The sequence below is a fragment of the Eumetopias jubatus genome, unplaced genomic scaffold (genome assembly GCF_037043125.1).
Source record: "Eumetopias jubatus isolate StellerSeaLion01/CBP00866 unplaced genomic scaffold, mEumJub1_p1.0 scaffold_4, whole genome shotgun sequence".
Taxonomy (NCBI): Eukaryota; Metazoa; Chordata; class Mammalia; order Carnivora; family Otariidae; genus Eumetopias; species Eumetopias jubatus.
Window position 1 is genome coordinate 143,047,882 of NW_028274810.1, and position 15,813 is coordinate 143,063,694.

The following is a 15,813-nucleotide window of genomic DNA, read 5'->3' on the forward strand; positions in this document are numbered from 1 at the left end:
ATGATCAGCTTTCCAGGAGACAATGTGGTTGGCACCAGGAATCCACCAAGCCCGAACTATTGCCCTGAGCCCACCGGCAAACTTCATGCATTGGGACTCTTTGGGGAGGACCTGGCTGGGTTGGTTCTCAAGTTCAAGTTAGAGACTTTCTGAGAGGATATACACAGGCTGACATAATGTTACCCAGATCAGTCCTCAGGAAACTTACTTTGAAAACTAGGTTGGAAATTTTCTAATTAGCCTATTTATTACTTGTATGTTAATGATCGCTTCGAAAATATTGGTGTTCAAATAATTATTGTCTTGGAACTAGACTCTCCCTCCTTGTTGTGATTCAGGGGTAATGGGCATTTTTAAATGAAGGCAGGGTGAACGTCAGGACACCGTTACTCTACCTTTTCATGCCTTTTGAATGAGTGAAACCTGAGGGAAGGAGACAATTGGGAGTATACTGGCAGCTCATCGCAGAAGATTTCATCTCTGTTTCTTTTTAGCAGTATTGGAAAAATTTTTTTTCTCATCCCCTCATGTGATGAAAGGCATGCATACCTCTACAGCAGCTAGGTAAGGAGGAAGGAGGTGATGGTGGGGGCCAGGCAAATGTTTGCCCTCCAGGAGCACCAAACAGATGCACAGATTAGTCCCAGCTGGTTGCAAGATCACCAGCCAACTTGTGAGTGTCTGTGCCACTGAGGACCAAAGTGAGGACCAGGAAAACTTCTTTACATTCTTTCAGAGCCACTTCCTGACTGGCACTTGCATTTCTTCTCCCGATCATCTTTCTAAATTGATGTCATAGATACTATATCAATTTTAATACGTTTCTTGGAGACCTGAAACACTGTGCTCTTTTGATTCCAGGGTGGGGGTGAGGGTGGGGAGTGGGGGATGGAACAAGAGCTTCTAGTCCATTTTGATATGGTCCCCGGGAATTCAGCTCCACACCCTTGCCTAATTCTCAGTTTTGAATGTGGACCACAGATGTGACGCTGGAATGCAACTTAGATTTCTTTCCTGGAGGAAGCTCTAAAGCAATTGCTTAGGCTAGTGACTTTCTCAAAGAACTAATCTTCGTGCTCGAGGTTGTGTTTGGTTTATCCCTTTCTTATTAGGGGATTAATCCTATGACAAGAGTTTAACTCTTAGCATCGAGTATGCCATCTGGCGACATGAGTGAGGCGCCCCTCTCTGGCCAGTCCCTCCCCGTGGCGACATGAGTGAGGCGCCCCTCTCTGGCCGGTCCCTCCCCGTGGCCTTCGTGGATTCCTCTTCCTTCTTCTGCTCCCCGACCACGGATACTCCCGAAGCAGAGTCCCAGCGAAGGCCTGTGTTTCCTCCAGAAGTCTCCTCCCCTCAGTGCTTGCGATGGGCCAGGCCTAGTGCTGAGGGCTTTCCGCGCTGTATCTGAGTCCTAGGTCTGCCGTAACAAATGATCATAAACTGGGAAGCCAGAACAACAGAAATGTATTCTGTCTCAGTTCTGGAGGCCAGAAGTCCAAAATCCAGGTGTGGACAAGGTTGGTTCCTTCTGGAGACTCCTGGGGGTGGGGAAGGAAGGTAATCTGTTCCATGCCTCTCTCCCAGCGTTGGTGGTGATGCAGCCCTCCGTGTTCCTTGGCTCACAACTGCGTCACTCCGGCCTCCGCCTCCATCATCACGTGACGCTCTCGCCGTGAGTCTGTGTCCAGATTTCCTTCTTCTTATATGAACTCCAGTCACTGGATTGGTTAGGGCCTGTCCTAATCCAGTATGATCTTATTTTAACCTGATTACATCTGCAAAGACCCTCTTTCCAAATAAGGTCACCTCGCCTTCTTCACACCTCCGCCAGCTTCTGGGTGCACATGAAGTTTTGCGGGACACCGTTCAACCCAGTGCACACGCATCATCTCGCGGAGCCCTCATGACAACCTTAGTAGCCCCACTCTATGGAGGGCACAACCGATTACTTCCAGATCTCCACCTCTGTGATGTCCAACTTTTTTTTTTTTTTTAAGATTTTCTTTTTAAGTAATCTCTACACCCACCGGAGGCTGGAACTCACAACCCCAAGACCAAAGCTGCACGCTCCACCAACCGAGCCAGCCGGGCGCCCCTGTTACGTCCTACCCTAGTGACATCTCCACTGAGCTGTCGCACTGATCCTTCAAAGTCGGGGCATTCTAAAATCAAACTCATCCTTACCCCCCCACCCCCCCACAGGTGAAGGCCTGTAACACAACAGCTCTGGAATGCCTGTTCAGGACGATGATAAAAGGGCTCTTTGGATGGGGCTATCTGAAGCTGCTTTTGCATTTCACTTTGTGTAAGATTGGAAAAAAAAAAAAAAAAACATTAACTGTCCTTATCTAAAAACGATGAGTACCACCACTGACTTGACAGAAGACAGTGGCAGGAGGAACGACCGATTCCAGACAATAGTCAGGAGGCAGAGGTAATGGGTCGGCTGACTGCTAGATACCGAGCTAGATGGCCGAGGGGCGCCAAAGATGTCGGACTTGCCAGCAGGATGGATGGTAATGTATTCACACACACATACATAAGTTTGGGGAGGACCACGATGAGTTTACTTTTTTCAGTTAAGGTCTTACATGAGACCTAATACCAGAATGGAGCGGCTTTGGTTGAAAAGGGACAGGGCCTTCTCCTGTTGTCTTCGCCCCCCGTGAAAGCACCTACAGCACCTGGGTAAAACATTAGGAAAGTTCCTGACTTAACGTATTCCTCTAAGCTCTAAGCAAGAAACTACTTAGACCGTTCCAGAAACACAGACATTGATCCTATTTTGAAAGTGTTTCCAAGATCCCCATGGCCTCCCTCCACCCTCGTTCCCTGATAGGCGATATCCTTCTACATGGTGTGCTGTTCTTTATCTAGAATCTAAAGGCATCTTGTACTGCTTAACTTCTTGTGCCTTTGGTTGGTTGTCACGGGGCCTTGGATGTCCTGTCAGAAGACCCTCCATCTTCTGGTGAAAGAAGGCAGTCTGGTTTCCTTCAGAGAGAAGGTCGAGCTTTAACTCTTGGAACTGTGCCTGCCCTCCGCTAAGTCTACAACTTTTATCAGTGCAGATGTGACTCCTTCTTTTCCAGCAGCCCAAGAGGTGGTCATTCAGAGGGAAAAAGAAAGAAAAGTACAGGCCATGAAGAAGCTGGTGAGAGCCCTGACCACAGGGCAGGCACCGTCCCAAGCCTACGTACGCAGGGGCTGAGCCAGAGCTGGGCTCTTGGGTGTCCTCTAGCTCTGTGTTTACCCAATTCAAGAATGAGGCTCTTCAAGTTTAATTAAAAACAGGATGTCCCTGCCGGGCCTCTCATTGACGTTGCTAAAAATAAGTAGGGAAGTAGCCTGGCCTCTTCATGGTTTAATCCCATTAAATTTGGGGAGGGGGGGACCTAGAGCTAATAAAAGACATGATTTGTTTCAGATTGCTGTCTGGCGTTGCATCTTTTCTCTCCCTGTGCTGGGGAGCCCTAGATTCTGAAGTTCTAGTGCAATCGGCTCTGGGTTGTTGATGCCGTGGGAAGGGGACAAAGGGGCAGACAGTTTCCCAAATGTGGTTTTGCCAGGCTGCCATCTACTTACTCATCTTGGAACCATTGGGATTTGTCACCTCAGCTCTTTGCTCACTGCTCTGGTGTCACACACGTCATAGACCTGGTGTTGTGAATAATCCACTAATCCCTGTCTGTGAGTTGATGCACGTTTAAAAAAAAATCTAGTCTAGAGTTACGAAAGAGCTGTCTGGAATGCGGGCCCTCACTTCCTCCTCAACCCTACAATACACTCAGACATTGTGCCTTTGCCCCATTCCAGAAGCCCTGTTTGCAAATATACTCACGTAAGGGCATCCTGACTTTCTTTGTTGTTTTGGCTCGGGTTTTGATTTTTATATTAACCCATCTTTATTTGTCCCAACTCCACTTCTTTGGCCCAAGGGCTAAAGGCTAAATCTCTTTAAAGACCTTCTGTTGAATGCGGGGGCCTCATTTTCTAACACAAATCCATCTGTTTGCATGGTCTTTCATTCATCTGTTCAACCAGGGGTATTAAGAGAATAATCTCTGGATTATCACACCGTTGACTTCCCGTCAGAATTCCAAGAAGGAGAGTTTCGTGAGCCCCAAATCTTAGAGGCTGAGAGTTCCTCGCCATCATGGGAGCAGAGGTGGAGGAGGCGAAGGCTTCCATGAGGGTTATTAAGCATCACTGGGATCACTGTACCCACCTCGGTGGTGCTTGTATGGAATGGGGGTGCTTTTGGTCACCAATACAGTGTCTCCCAAGCCCTTTGCCAGAGGACTGGGGAGATACACAATAAGAAAGACCGTGTCGGTCATTTTGACAATTGACTGTCCGCCACCTAGAACATAGTAGACAATAAATGACTGCTGAGTAGATTATGAATGACAGTTTTTTAATTCTCTGAATACCACTGCCTGTAAGTAAGGGAGTAGAGGTGGGTTTGGGGAGTAGAAATCGAATTTCCTATCACTTCTATCTTTTTGTGGCTTATTGGAGAAACAGATACTTTCCCGTGCTCTTTGAGGCCCGGGGGTCTGTCCTGACCTGCTCCGGAGCCACATCTTGTAGCGCAGCCCCCCGCACTCACACTCGCCGCCTTCTTGCCGTTCCTCCTACCCGCTGTCTACACACGCCTGTCCCTCTGTCCTTTTCCTCTGGGAGCTGTCTGCTTCCTTCATCTCTTCGCTCTCCTCACTCCTCAGGGAGGCCTGCCCCAATCCTCGCGGCAAGGAAGGCTCCCCTGTTACATTTGCCTTGAGAGTAAACCCGTGAGGGCAAGGCTGGGGCAGATGGGCCCGGCACGGAATAGCCGACGGATAAATAGCTGGGGAATGACTGCGGGACGGGATGAATGCGCGAGCAATGGGGAGGGGGTAAACTGAGATCAGGGACTTTCTTTACCTGGGGTCTGTGGATGGGCTCCTGAAGCTGTCTGTGACCGTGAGTGCGGATCCACAAGCATGTGTGCCCGGTTCCTAAGGGGAGAGCCCGTAGCTTTTGACAGACTGAAGAATTGTGGGGGCCAAGGGCAGGCTGCCCCAATATGGGCCACTTTGGCATGAAGATTATTTTGCGTTAAAAAGCCGTTGAAACCCAGCAGATTGAGGAACAGCTCTTTACCTCTCCCGCAACCGCCTAAAAAGAATTTAGGTAGAGGATCCAGGAAGAGAACTGTCACCACAGAGAACGGCATTATGGTATGAACAAGGTAGGGCAGACGGGGAAGAACCTGGCAAGGCCTGTTTTTTTTTTTTTTTTTATAAAGATTTTATTTATTTATTTGACAGAGAGAGAGAGCCCAAGCAGGGGGGGGGCAGCAGGCAAAGAGAGAAGCAGACTCCTCACTGAGCGGGGAGCCGGATGCGGGGCTCGATCCCAGGACCCTGGGAGCAGGACCTGAGCTGAAGGCAGACGCTTAACCACTGAGCCACCCAGGCGCCCCTGGCAAGGCCTGTTTGATCCAAGTCCCCCATGTCCCATGGGTTCCCAGTGGCCCAGCCCACATTGGCTTACCAAACACTTCCTCTTTTTCATCTTCCTGTGAATTGCACTCTTTCCCTTGGAACTCCCAGACCCCTACCCCTTCTCCTTGAGTCAGAAGGACACAAAGTCCTCATTTTGCCTATCTTTGGAATTTCCATGCCTTTGTGGATTCCCTGTACATATGAAATTAAATTTGATTTTCTTCCATTAGTTTGTCTCCTGTCCATCTAGAAGGATTTTGAAGGGCAGAGGAAACCCTTCCTTTCCAACAGAATCTTTAAGGAGTTTCAATGAATATGTTTAATTATATGAAGAAAGGAGAAAAAAAAAAAAAAAGAGAGAAGGGGAAGGTGAGAAAAGCAACAAAGGATAAAGGGGAAATTAATAATGAGAAATGGAACAGAAGAAAGTTGAGAGAGGAGGAAGGGCCTGAGAGAAGGTGATGGGGGGGAGGTCAGTTATTCCTGAATGAATCCTCCAAACTTAGGGAGCCCAAGTCTGTGCAAGACCCTGTGTTAGGAACTGTCAGGGGTTCGATGAATAGCCCGATCGGACTGCTGCCCTCCTGTATAAGAGGAGAGTGTTCTGGGTAACTGCAATTGGAGTGGATGGGATGAAATGATCCAAGAGAGGTTTAGAACAGAGCCATTTGCTAGCACAGCGGAAGGGAAATTACACATAACAGAAGGAAGGAAGACCCTGGAAGACTTCCTGGAGGAGGGGTAACATTGCAACCTGCCCTTAACCAATGGGTAGGATCCCAAGGAGAGCGGAGAGGGGTAGGTGAGCACTCAGATGAGAGAAGGGTGTAAATAAAGCTGCTGGTCCAGGAAATCAAGGTGGGTGATGCACAGGTTGTGGGGCTCTTGACAGCCTTTGTGAAGCATCTGAGTTGGGAGCTGCCCCCGTTGGTCAGTGATAGACACACAGCAGGTGGCACCTGGAATTACCAAGTGAGATGAACTTACTGAGAGCAGAACAGACTCAGGGAAGGAGTCCACCGCGAAGAAGTTTGAGGATGTGTAATGACGCAGCATTCGTAAGACTTCTGGCGAAAAGTAAGCTCATCGTTGACCGGCAAATGCGTCTCCCATATCACCTCTACAGATCCTGAAATGTGTCAGCTCTTGCACCTTTTAAAGAGGTTGTCCTTGTGCGATCTGGTGGGATACTGATCTCCAGATACTGTCTTCTTCTTCTTTTTGTTCTAAGATTCCTTGGCTTATGAATTCACACAATATTTAGATTGTGTAAGATTGAAATCCGTGTGAGGTGTGTGTGTGTTCATTAGTTGGTGCCACCGATTCCCTTTTAACTGGGTCGAGTTACACAGAGAGCTTCTTGTGGGAGCAAAGAAACCTGAGGAGAAGGTGCTAGATCTCAAGACACCCCCGTTCTGGAAGGACTCCTGCTCTCTGCTGCCATTACGAACTATTTACCGGGCCCAGGAAATCTCAGCACCTGTTTTCCCATTTGTAAAAAGAGCTCTATCCTGATGGGCTTTCCTGGTTCCCTCCAGGAGTCCAGTGTCCCCAGAGGTGTGGCACGTGGCACTCCAAACCCAGCACGGACGGCCTCATAGACCTGAGCTGGAGGGGACCAGGAAGAAGACAGAGCGTGGCTTGCCCGCTGCCTGCATACTTCCGGGAACTATTGCTGGGGAAGCGGACTATGGACCAGCCTTATCCCAGTGACACCCATAATCCGGGCCAGGGCCGTAACTCTGAGCTTGACCTTTCTGCCAGGCAGAATCACTGTGGAGGCCACGCTGGAGTTCGCAAGGGCTATGGGTGGGTTTCAGACAGACCCAGGGAGCCTGACCTGAGGGATCCCTATGATCGCTAAGGGTCAGAACACGGGGTGAGTCAGTTTTTCATTCCTCTTTTACTGACTGCGATAAGAATATTTACCACCCCCCCTTCTCCAGAATATGTTAGGGACTTGAGGCAGGGTTGATCCTAATTAAGACTGTAAAGCAAATAAGTTGAGCCGTTAATATCCATTTTTTTCCTCCCACATTTCCCATTTGGAGGCTACCTTCCCTCAGCTGTCTTCCTTTCTCCCCTCCTTCCGACTATCCCATGGCATCTGGAGCTCCAGAACTTTCCAGATTTCTTTCTGCCCACCCACTGGCAAAATCTCCTTTTTCTAAAACTCCTTCCCAGGACTAAAGGTCCCAGAGTGAATCCGATGAGCAAAATCAGATGAAAGACGGGCTGGTGTCTCTACTTGGTCCCTCAAGGATAGTAAACACCTGATGGTCTGGGAATGAGAACAGTGACTTTACATTATTTCCAAATCGAAACTACATTTGACAACAGGCCTTCCGGGCCTTTACTGAGTAGCACAGGGGGTCCAAGGTGGTGGGGGAGACTGTTTCAGTACCGCTTACAAAAATGAATAGAACATCTGTTGTTGCTCATCAGATTTCAGATTTACCCAATTTACCTCAAGCCTCGAGCTGCATAATTATTTAATGCAAAGCTTGGATGGCAGATCGCTTCCATCTTGGGGATGCCTGGAAGCTTGCTGGGAAGCCATGTGAGGTGACTGCCATATGTGGGAGGTGGGGGGGGCATCAGGATGAATTGGTGATGTCTGCCTGGGAGAAGGCGTGGGCAGACACTTGCAGACCATCAGGTGTTTATTATCCTTGAGGGACCAGGTAGAGACACTGACCCGTCTTTCTGGCCTGAGGGATGTCATCCATAGCCCTGCTACTAGAAGTGGGGTTCTCCAGGCAGCAACCACAGCTCTACACAGGAGCTTGTTAGAAATGCAGAATCTCAGGCCCCATGACCCTGCCCCCCCCATCAGATTCTGCATTTTCACCAGCTCCCCAGGGGATTCGTATGCGCATGACAGTCTGAGACACAGGGGTGAGCCGGTCTTCCTGCCAGCTTCTCACTGCTGGAGCTAGTTCCTACACACTGGTTTTCTACAGCACATCAGCAGGGATCAGACTAGCTCCCTGTGTTCATGGGGGACACCCCCTTCACCCCTCTGCTCTGGGAGCTTTACTGATACGGCTGTTCTGTTTCTGTCTTACTATCGTCATTTCTGTCCCTAGGCGATCTATAAGATGGTTTCCTCTGTAATGAAAATGCCTGAAGATGAGTCAACCCCGGAGAAAAGGACAGAAAAGATCTTCCGCCAGATGGACACCAACAGAGATGGTAGGAGGCCGTGGCACTTGGCTTTGCTCAGAGTGGGCACTGCTGGAGGGACAGGGGCCACCTGGGCAGGCAGATGCCACTCAAGGACAAGACATTAGTCGCAAGGACCTGGCTCACAGCTCTTTGTGAAAGGGGCTCATCCCATATGCTCCCTGGCAGTGCAGGACAGACAGAGAGGGACCCAGGTGGGACAGGCCTAGGCCACAGCAGGCTGGATCCCTGCAGGCCAGCTAATCAGAAAGCAGAGAGGGACTTGGTGTAATTCCACCCAGATCTGGTGGCTTTCACCCCAGCCTGCCCAAGGGGTGCGGTTGGGCTCTTCTGCGCATGCCCTAAGGTGTTGGGTTTCCGGGAGCCACGGAGTCTTCCCCAGCCTGTGTGGGCCAGGGGAGGAGGGGAGTGAGGGGGCCAGCACTTTCCACCCGGAGGAATTCAACAAGAGGATTCAAAACAATTCAAACCCAACAAGAGAATTCAAAACAATCCAAAGTGAAAAGGAAGGCTGGATTTCAAACTCAAGATTAGTGGATTTTAGATGTTGGGTTGCCAGATGGAATATAGGAGGCCCAATCGACTTTGAATTTTGGATAAAGAACAAATGGTGTTCTTTAGAGAAGTGTGTCCTATGCAATATTTGGGACACGCTTATATGAAAAAAAATTATCGTTTATTTGAAATTCAGTGTTAACTGGGCATCCCGTATTTTATGTACCTGATGTGGCAGCCCTAGTTAGATGTGACACCTGAATTTGAGGTGCTGAGCTCTGAGCCTGCTGCGGAGGAAACCCAGTCTTCTGCAGCCCTTGCTGTTATTACCAGCTCCCCTGTTCCGCCGGGTGTCCGCGGCAAATCTTGTCAGCGATGCGCAAACGCTTTCCCCTACCCCAGATAGCACCACCGGTGGACAGAACGACGGGAGGCTTTGTAGGTGGCACAGGGAGCCTCTCTTTCTATCCCCATGCCCCTCCGGGGCACTGGCTGCCGAAGGCTCTGGCTTTCCGGGGTGCAGGCCAACCTGTTTGCTTCCTGCGCAAAGGTGCTATTGCATCCCATTTCCCCTAATGCACCTTAATTCACAGCGAAGAGCTTATTTTGTAAGACTAAACACCTGGGGTCGTTTAATAGTTCCTGAGCTTGCCGATTTAAAGCGGCAGGGTCCGCTGGCGCTCCAGGGGAGCACTGGTGGCTTTGCGTCCTGCTCCTGCCCCGCCTCTGCATAGAGGAGTGCTGTAGGGTGACCGGCCGAAACCCTCACTGTGCGCGGGTCACAGGCAAGAGGTTAGGGGCTCGCTACGAGGGCGTCACAGAGCCCCAATTGGGCTAGCAGTCCTGCTGCACATGCGGCTGCTGAAAGCCTTGTGCTTTCCTGGTGGGGGGGGCGGGGAGCCGTACGGGGAGGGGGAGGGGCTCGAAGACTGGGCGCGGTCAGAGGAATCAGTTCGACCCCGAGACCTGGTGCCCCCACCTGGAGCAAAGACCTCACCGAGAGGCTCCCGCCATTAGATTCCTCTTGGTGGAAGCCCTTTGCCTCTAGCCCCTGGCCGCGGACTTGAAAAGTCTGGGCCCACAGGCAAGTCAGCCCTGGAGTCTACTCAGACGCACACAGGGGAGCTGACCCAAGAGACCCAGGCCACCGAGGAAGAATGCGGGGCTTGCCCCGCTGCTGCAGGCCGAGGTTCCCAGCGCTCACCTTGGGGAGATCCCCAAGTGTTCAAGTGGCCACTTCCATCCGCCCTCCCTCCCTGGAGCCAGACTTTCAGACGTAAGAAGTCATCACGGTTTCAACCACTACCTGAGCAGGCCACAGCTCTCGAGAAATGGCCAGGACACAAAGCCTAGACGTGGCCTGCTCTATGTTAAAAATAAATAAATAAAAGCCCACCTTTCTCTTTTTTGTAGCTAGAGTAGATTTGGTCAGACAAGAACTCGGTGCTGGGGGAGGGGGTTGTGGTGACGGGGAAGACATATTTGTTGATGTCTCCCAGTGGTGGGTGGTGAGGGCTTCAGTGAGTGGCGCCCCTCCTGTCTGGGTTTGGAATCAGTTGAGAAATAAGGGAGCAATCACTGAGGTCGAGGATGGAGTTTGTGGGAGGGAGGAGCCTCGTGTGAGAGCCCGAGGGCCTGCAGACAAGCCTCAGAGCAGCAGGGAGCCCGTCGGGCAGGGACATCCTTGGAGGGCCAAGGGGGCAAGTCCTCTCTGGGAGCGTCTATCCAGAGCAGGCCCAGCTGCTCCCCCGCCAAGGATGGGACCTTCTGAAAGCACCAGGAAGGGGGGAGAAGCTTTGCCCTCCCCAACTATATGACAGATGGACCTTCCAGAAGAGAAATCAATACATATTCCAGCTTACTCAGGAAGGAAAGGGACACACGGATAAAAGTGGGATCCCAGGGGGTCATGTCTCCCTCCTCCAGCCTGTTCTGATTGACCCCAGGGACCCAAGGACTCCCCTCTGCCTTGTGCACACGCCCCTTTCTTCTCCTTACTTTGCATGGAGTGGCAGCCTCCTCACATGTTGGCGTCCCCCCAGATATCTGTGTGGGCCCCTCTGCTCACATGCAGGGAGAGAGAGGGACTCTTGCAGCAAAGCTAAGGCTATCCCAAGGAGGCGAGAAGGCTCTGGGGACACCGGGAACCCCGTGACAGCCTTGGTGTGCCAGGAGTGCAGCCTGCTTTCTTAAAAAAGGCAAAGGCCAGCTATCTGTTGCACAAATACCCAGCCAGAACCGCCCACCCCCTCCTGGGGCGAGGGTGGGGGACAGGTTGGGGGGACGGGGGCATGGGCGCACGTCCCCGCAGCTGCCACCAGCCCCTGCTCACCTGTCCTCTTGCTTTCTAGGAAAACTGTCCCTGGAGGAGTTCATCCGAGGGGCCAAGAGCGACCCGTCCATAGTGCGCCTCCTGCAGTGTGACCCCAGCAGCGCGGGCCAGTTCTGAGCCCCGCCCCCCACGGATCGTAGAGCTGCTTGCGTCCCCTTTCCACCTTTCTTTTTAACAATTTTTTTTTTTTTTTTTTGCCGATCAATATTGATGGTGACGCTGCCCCCCCCCCCCCCCCGCCCCGTGCAGTCAGACGCACCTTCCTCCGTGACGCCTTCGGCTTCCTTTGTCGGGGGGATGCCCAGAGCCCCAACGCGCTTGTGGAGAGCATGGACGCGCTGTCATGCAGACTTTGTGGTGTTCCTTGTTCCTTGAGTTTCCATCGTTCTTATTGTTGTTTTTCTTCTGATTCCAATGTCTGTTCTCAAACCGAAGACTCGGGGAGGCAAGAGAAGGGAAAGCAAGCCAGTCCGGGATTCTGTGGCCAGCTTCCAGGGGACTGTTTGAAAAACAAAACTCCCCAGCTGGGTCTGGAGCCACAGGGGCAGCCCTCGGGGTGATGGCGCCTGGTGCCGGCTTCCCAAGGACAAGGGACCCTGTGGGGCCAGGCTGTGAAAGCGCCCGGAGGCCTCCACTCCCCCTCTTCCCCAGCGTGCTGTAGTGTCTAAGCTGTGAACATTTCAAGATAAATTCATAGAGAAGAGGAAAAGATGGCTCAGCTGTTTCTTCACACGTTTACACTAGTTGAGCTAAGCTGAGTTTCTTTGGAAATTAAACACAAACGGTAACTTATATAACAAAACCAGACCCATCTTGTTGCCTATTGTGATTAAAAAAAAAAAAAGAGTGCTGTATATAAAATATTGGGTATTGCAGACCAAATTAAGTGTTTTGCCTTGTTTAAATGAAATGCATGTTTAGGAGCACTAATACAATCTTATTACAGAAGACTGTTTTTAGTAGCTTAATGTGAAGTAAGCCAACTATAATGAATGTCTATGTCTTGTTTTAAAGTCATATCTGTCTTTGCACAAATGCACCAATCAACAGGTATATTTTATATATTCCAGAGAAGTACAAAGTCACCATGACTAGGGCGCAACCTTAATTTTGAATGCATTTCCAGAGTGGTAGTGCCTACAGAATGGAAGTAGGACAGGTTTAAGTGGGACATGTCCATTGGAGCCCCAGAAGCTTCATCTTTAAGAGAGATGTGAGGTGATGGTTAACCCACTCAGCCCAGCGGCTCGATGGTATTAGATCAGAGGTACAATGTTCTTCTGAGTAGATTAATATTCTGTCGACCCGAAACACACACACACACACACACACGCACACACATTCTTGAGACTTCCCTTTGGTTTAATCCACATTATGGTTAGGGAGCTGTAACTGCAATGTTGACCTTTTCATGCCCCTGGTGGCCCTTCAAAGAGTCTGAGATTGGGCAATGAGCTGACTCATTGTGAAGAAGGCATGGCCCAGGGCATCTGTGCTTTCCAGGGCCCACTGTGGGGAATCCAAAAGTATTTTCCATCACCATGTTCTTTGAATGCCAATTTCTATTTTCAAAAGTGACAGTGCAAATTTGAGTCACTCTTTGGTCTGGTGACCTCATACACACTAATTGGAATTGAAAGTTAAGAGTAAAAATTGCTGATCACAAGTAAGTCAGTCATATTTTCACAAGTAGTAGGCCTGGGGAAGTCCAAACACTCAAGGACATAGATGGGGAGGACCTGCTCCGGGAGGAGGCAGAGAGGTCCCGAGTGGGTTTATCTGCAGCCAAGCTACTTTCTGTAGACCATGACCCACAGAAAGACAAACATAACTATGAGGAAGATGATGCTGAGCCCATTCTAACTCCAGATTCTTCTGTATTACTTGAGTCCCTTTTAACTGGTAGCAAAAATCTGAATTTGTATGGTTGACCAAAATGAACCAACTTTGCAGGATGAAATCTGGAGACCTAGACGTGGTAAAATCATCTTCATCTTCCTCTGAGTGTCCATTCCTCACAGTGATCTATCCTGAGACTTGCTAAATTCCTCCATGGGCCAAGTGGTAAGATCTGGGTTTGAAAACTAGGGAATTAAATTAAGAGACGGAGGGCCCAGTGAGTGATGTTCAGGAGGTGCATCCCACTGCTCTGGACTGATGACCTAACTCCCCCTTTCAGTTCTCCTTAGAAGGGGAGTCAGTTAATGTTTGGGCAAGCCCACCTAAGCTCTACCCTCGGTCAGGACATCTTGTTGAGCCAGACTCACCCAGTTCCCTAGAACTGAGAGCTGGAGTGAGGAGCAAGGAAGAGGGGCTCCAGCTGTTTAGGAGAGAAAACAGAGCCAGACGCCTGGCTAACGAATGCCGACATGCCTGGGATGTACGCAAATAGTCTTGTCCTGGCCTGCCATTGACCCTGTCTGTATTTTCTTGATGGTGGTTTTTTTCCTTCTACTCCTTCCCAGGAAGGGCTTTGTATGTCTAATCCAATGCACTTAAATTTGGCCAAAGGACTCTGCAGCACCCAGAAGGCTGAATGACTAAAGGTTTAGGTCATTCCTTTGATGGGCTGTTCATTGTCATTGCTGTGATGCGGGACCTCTGGAAATGGAGTCTGTTCTGTCTGAAATTAAGCCAGTCTGTGATGTTCAAGGGACTGGAATAAAGTGGCTTATGACTTGAAGGACGATACAGAGTCATACTCTTGCTTAGGGTGGGGAAGGGGTGCTGAGGGTGCTGTTCCATCCCTTCTGTATGTCCCAGGGGACCCTCTCCACAAATGGATTTAATAATGTACAATTGACCCTTGAACAATAAGAGTTTGGGGTGCAGAACCCCTGTGCAGTCAAAAATCCACATATAATTTCTGATTCCCCAGAATTTAACTCCCAATAGCCTACTGTTGACCAGAAGTCTTACTGATAACAAAAACAGTCGATTAATGCCTATTTTGTATGTTATATGTATTATACACTGTATTCTTACAATAAAGTAAGCCAGAGACAAGAAAATGTTATTAAGAAAGTCACAAGGAAGAGAAAATACAGATACAGTACTGTCCTGTATTTATTGAAAAAAATCTGCATGTAAGTGCACCCGTGTAGTTCAAACCCATGCTGTTCGAGGATCAAGTGCATATATTTACAGATCCCATCATATGGAGTGGCCCCCATATCATGACTTCATGTCGCTTGAGCTTGGCATTCAAGCACATTGATTGTTTCATGTGATTATTTGGGACATGAGGGTCCTTTGCCTAAACTGCTGCCCCAGCTGAATCTGCCTGAGGGTCCAGGTGCCTATACTGCCCCCCCCCCGCCCCCAGGTGTGGCTTCTGCCCTAAAGACACAGGAGCCGGGGGCGGGGGGGGGGGGGGCGGAGGGTAGAGGTGCCGAGCCCAAAGCCCTGTCCGAAAGCATCCTTGGTCTGCTCATGGGCTTTCTTGCTTCTCTCCACTCACGTACGTCTCGGCCTTCACTTTCATCTGCCCTCGCCTCCTTCCTCATACCTGGAGCTGCGAACTCTAACCCAAACATTAGGCGCAATGGAAGGTGACTTCCTCTTCAGTGACATACGAACACCCTCTTCTCCTGTCTCACCCTCTCCGTCTGGGAAGAGTCAATAGAAAACATGACATGATGCAGACTGCACACCCTCAAAGCAAATTCAGATGAGGCTTGTTTTGTTGTTGTTGTTTTTTTGTTGTCATTGGCCCTACCTCCAGCACAGAATTCCATTAATCTAGGAAAAAGGGACTGAGGGTCAGCTATAGTAGGTGACTTGTGGGCCAACCAGACCTCCCGTAAGAACTGAGTTGGCCTGCGGGGGTTCTGTCTTTACCTCCCAGTTTGTCCCTATGGACCAGCAGTGGCTACTCAGAAGTACTGAACATGAACAACACCCTGTCGTTCATGGCACCGATGGTGAAGTGGCTGGCAGCCACCAACCTGATCAGGAGCCTGCACTCCTGCACCTGTTGGAGGCTGACCTGGCAATTTCTAGCAAATTTCCAAGACTGAGTCTCCTATTTTCAGGGCACTGTCTTAATACCCAACCCACCTGGATCCCCTCACAGCCTAGTGCAGGCATGGAGGGGGCACACTGGTAGAGGAGGAATCTGAGTGTTCCCCTAAGTTGAGGTAGAGAGATCACAAGAACTGTCTTTGGAAGAAATGGAGATACTTCACACATGCCTCTCTTGGCTTGGGTATGCCCAGCACTCTGTTGAAATTTTGTTTTTTGGGGCACCTGGGTGGCTCAGTCGGTTAAGCTTCTGCCTTCGGCTCAGGTCATGATCCCAGGGTCCTGGGA

The 15,813-nt window shown here is 50.1% G+C and overlaps 1 protein-coding gene across 12 annotated transcripts in view; it reads left to right on the forward strand.

Moving 5' to 3' along the window:
• Window positions 1–11,723, forward strand: part of NCALD (neurocalcin delta) — a 369,810-nt gene extending 358,087 nt beyond the window's left edge. For 6 of the 12 annotated variants that reach the window (XM_088022775.1, XM_088022776.1, XM_088022777.1 and 3 more), the window contains 2 exons: window positions 8,579–8,684; window positions 11,522–11,723. In XM_088022775.1, coding sequence (XP_087878901.1) covers window positions 8,579–8,684; window positions 11,522–11,619 — 204 coding nt within the window. In that variant the 3' untranslated portion in view covers window positions 11,620–11,723. The remainder of the gene's footprint in view (window positions 1–8,578; window positions 8,685–11,521) is intronic. The other 6 variants (XM_028110271.2, XM_088022773.1, XM_088022772.1 and 3 more) reach the window with 1 other exon arrangement.
• The last annotated feature ends 4,090 nt before the right edge of the window (window positions 11,724–15,813 follow it).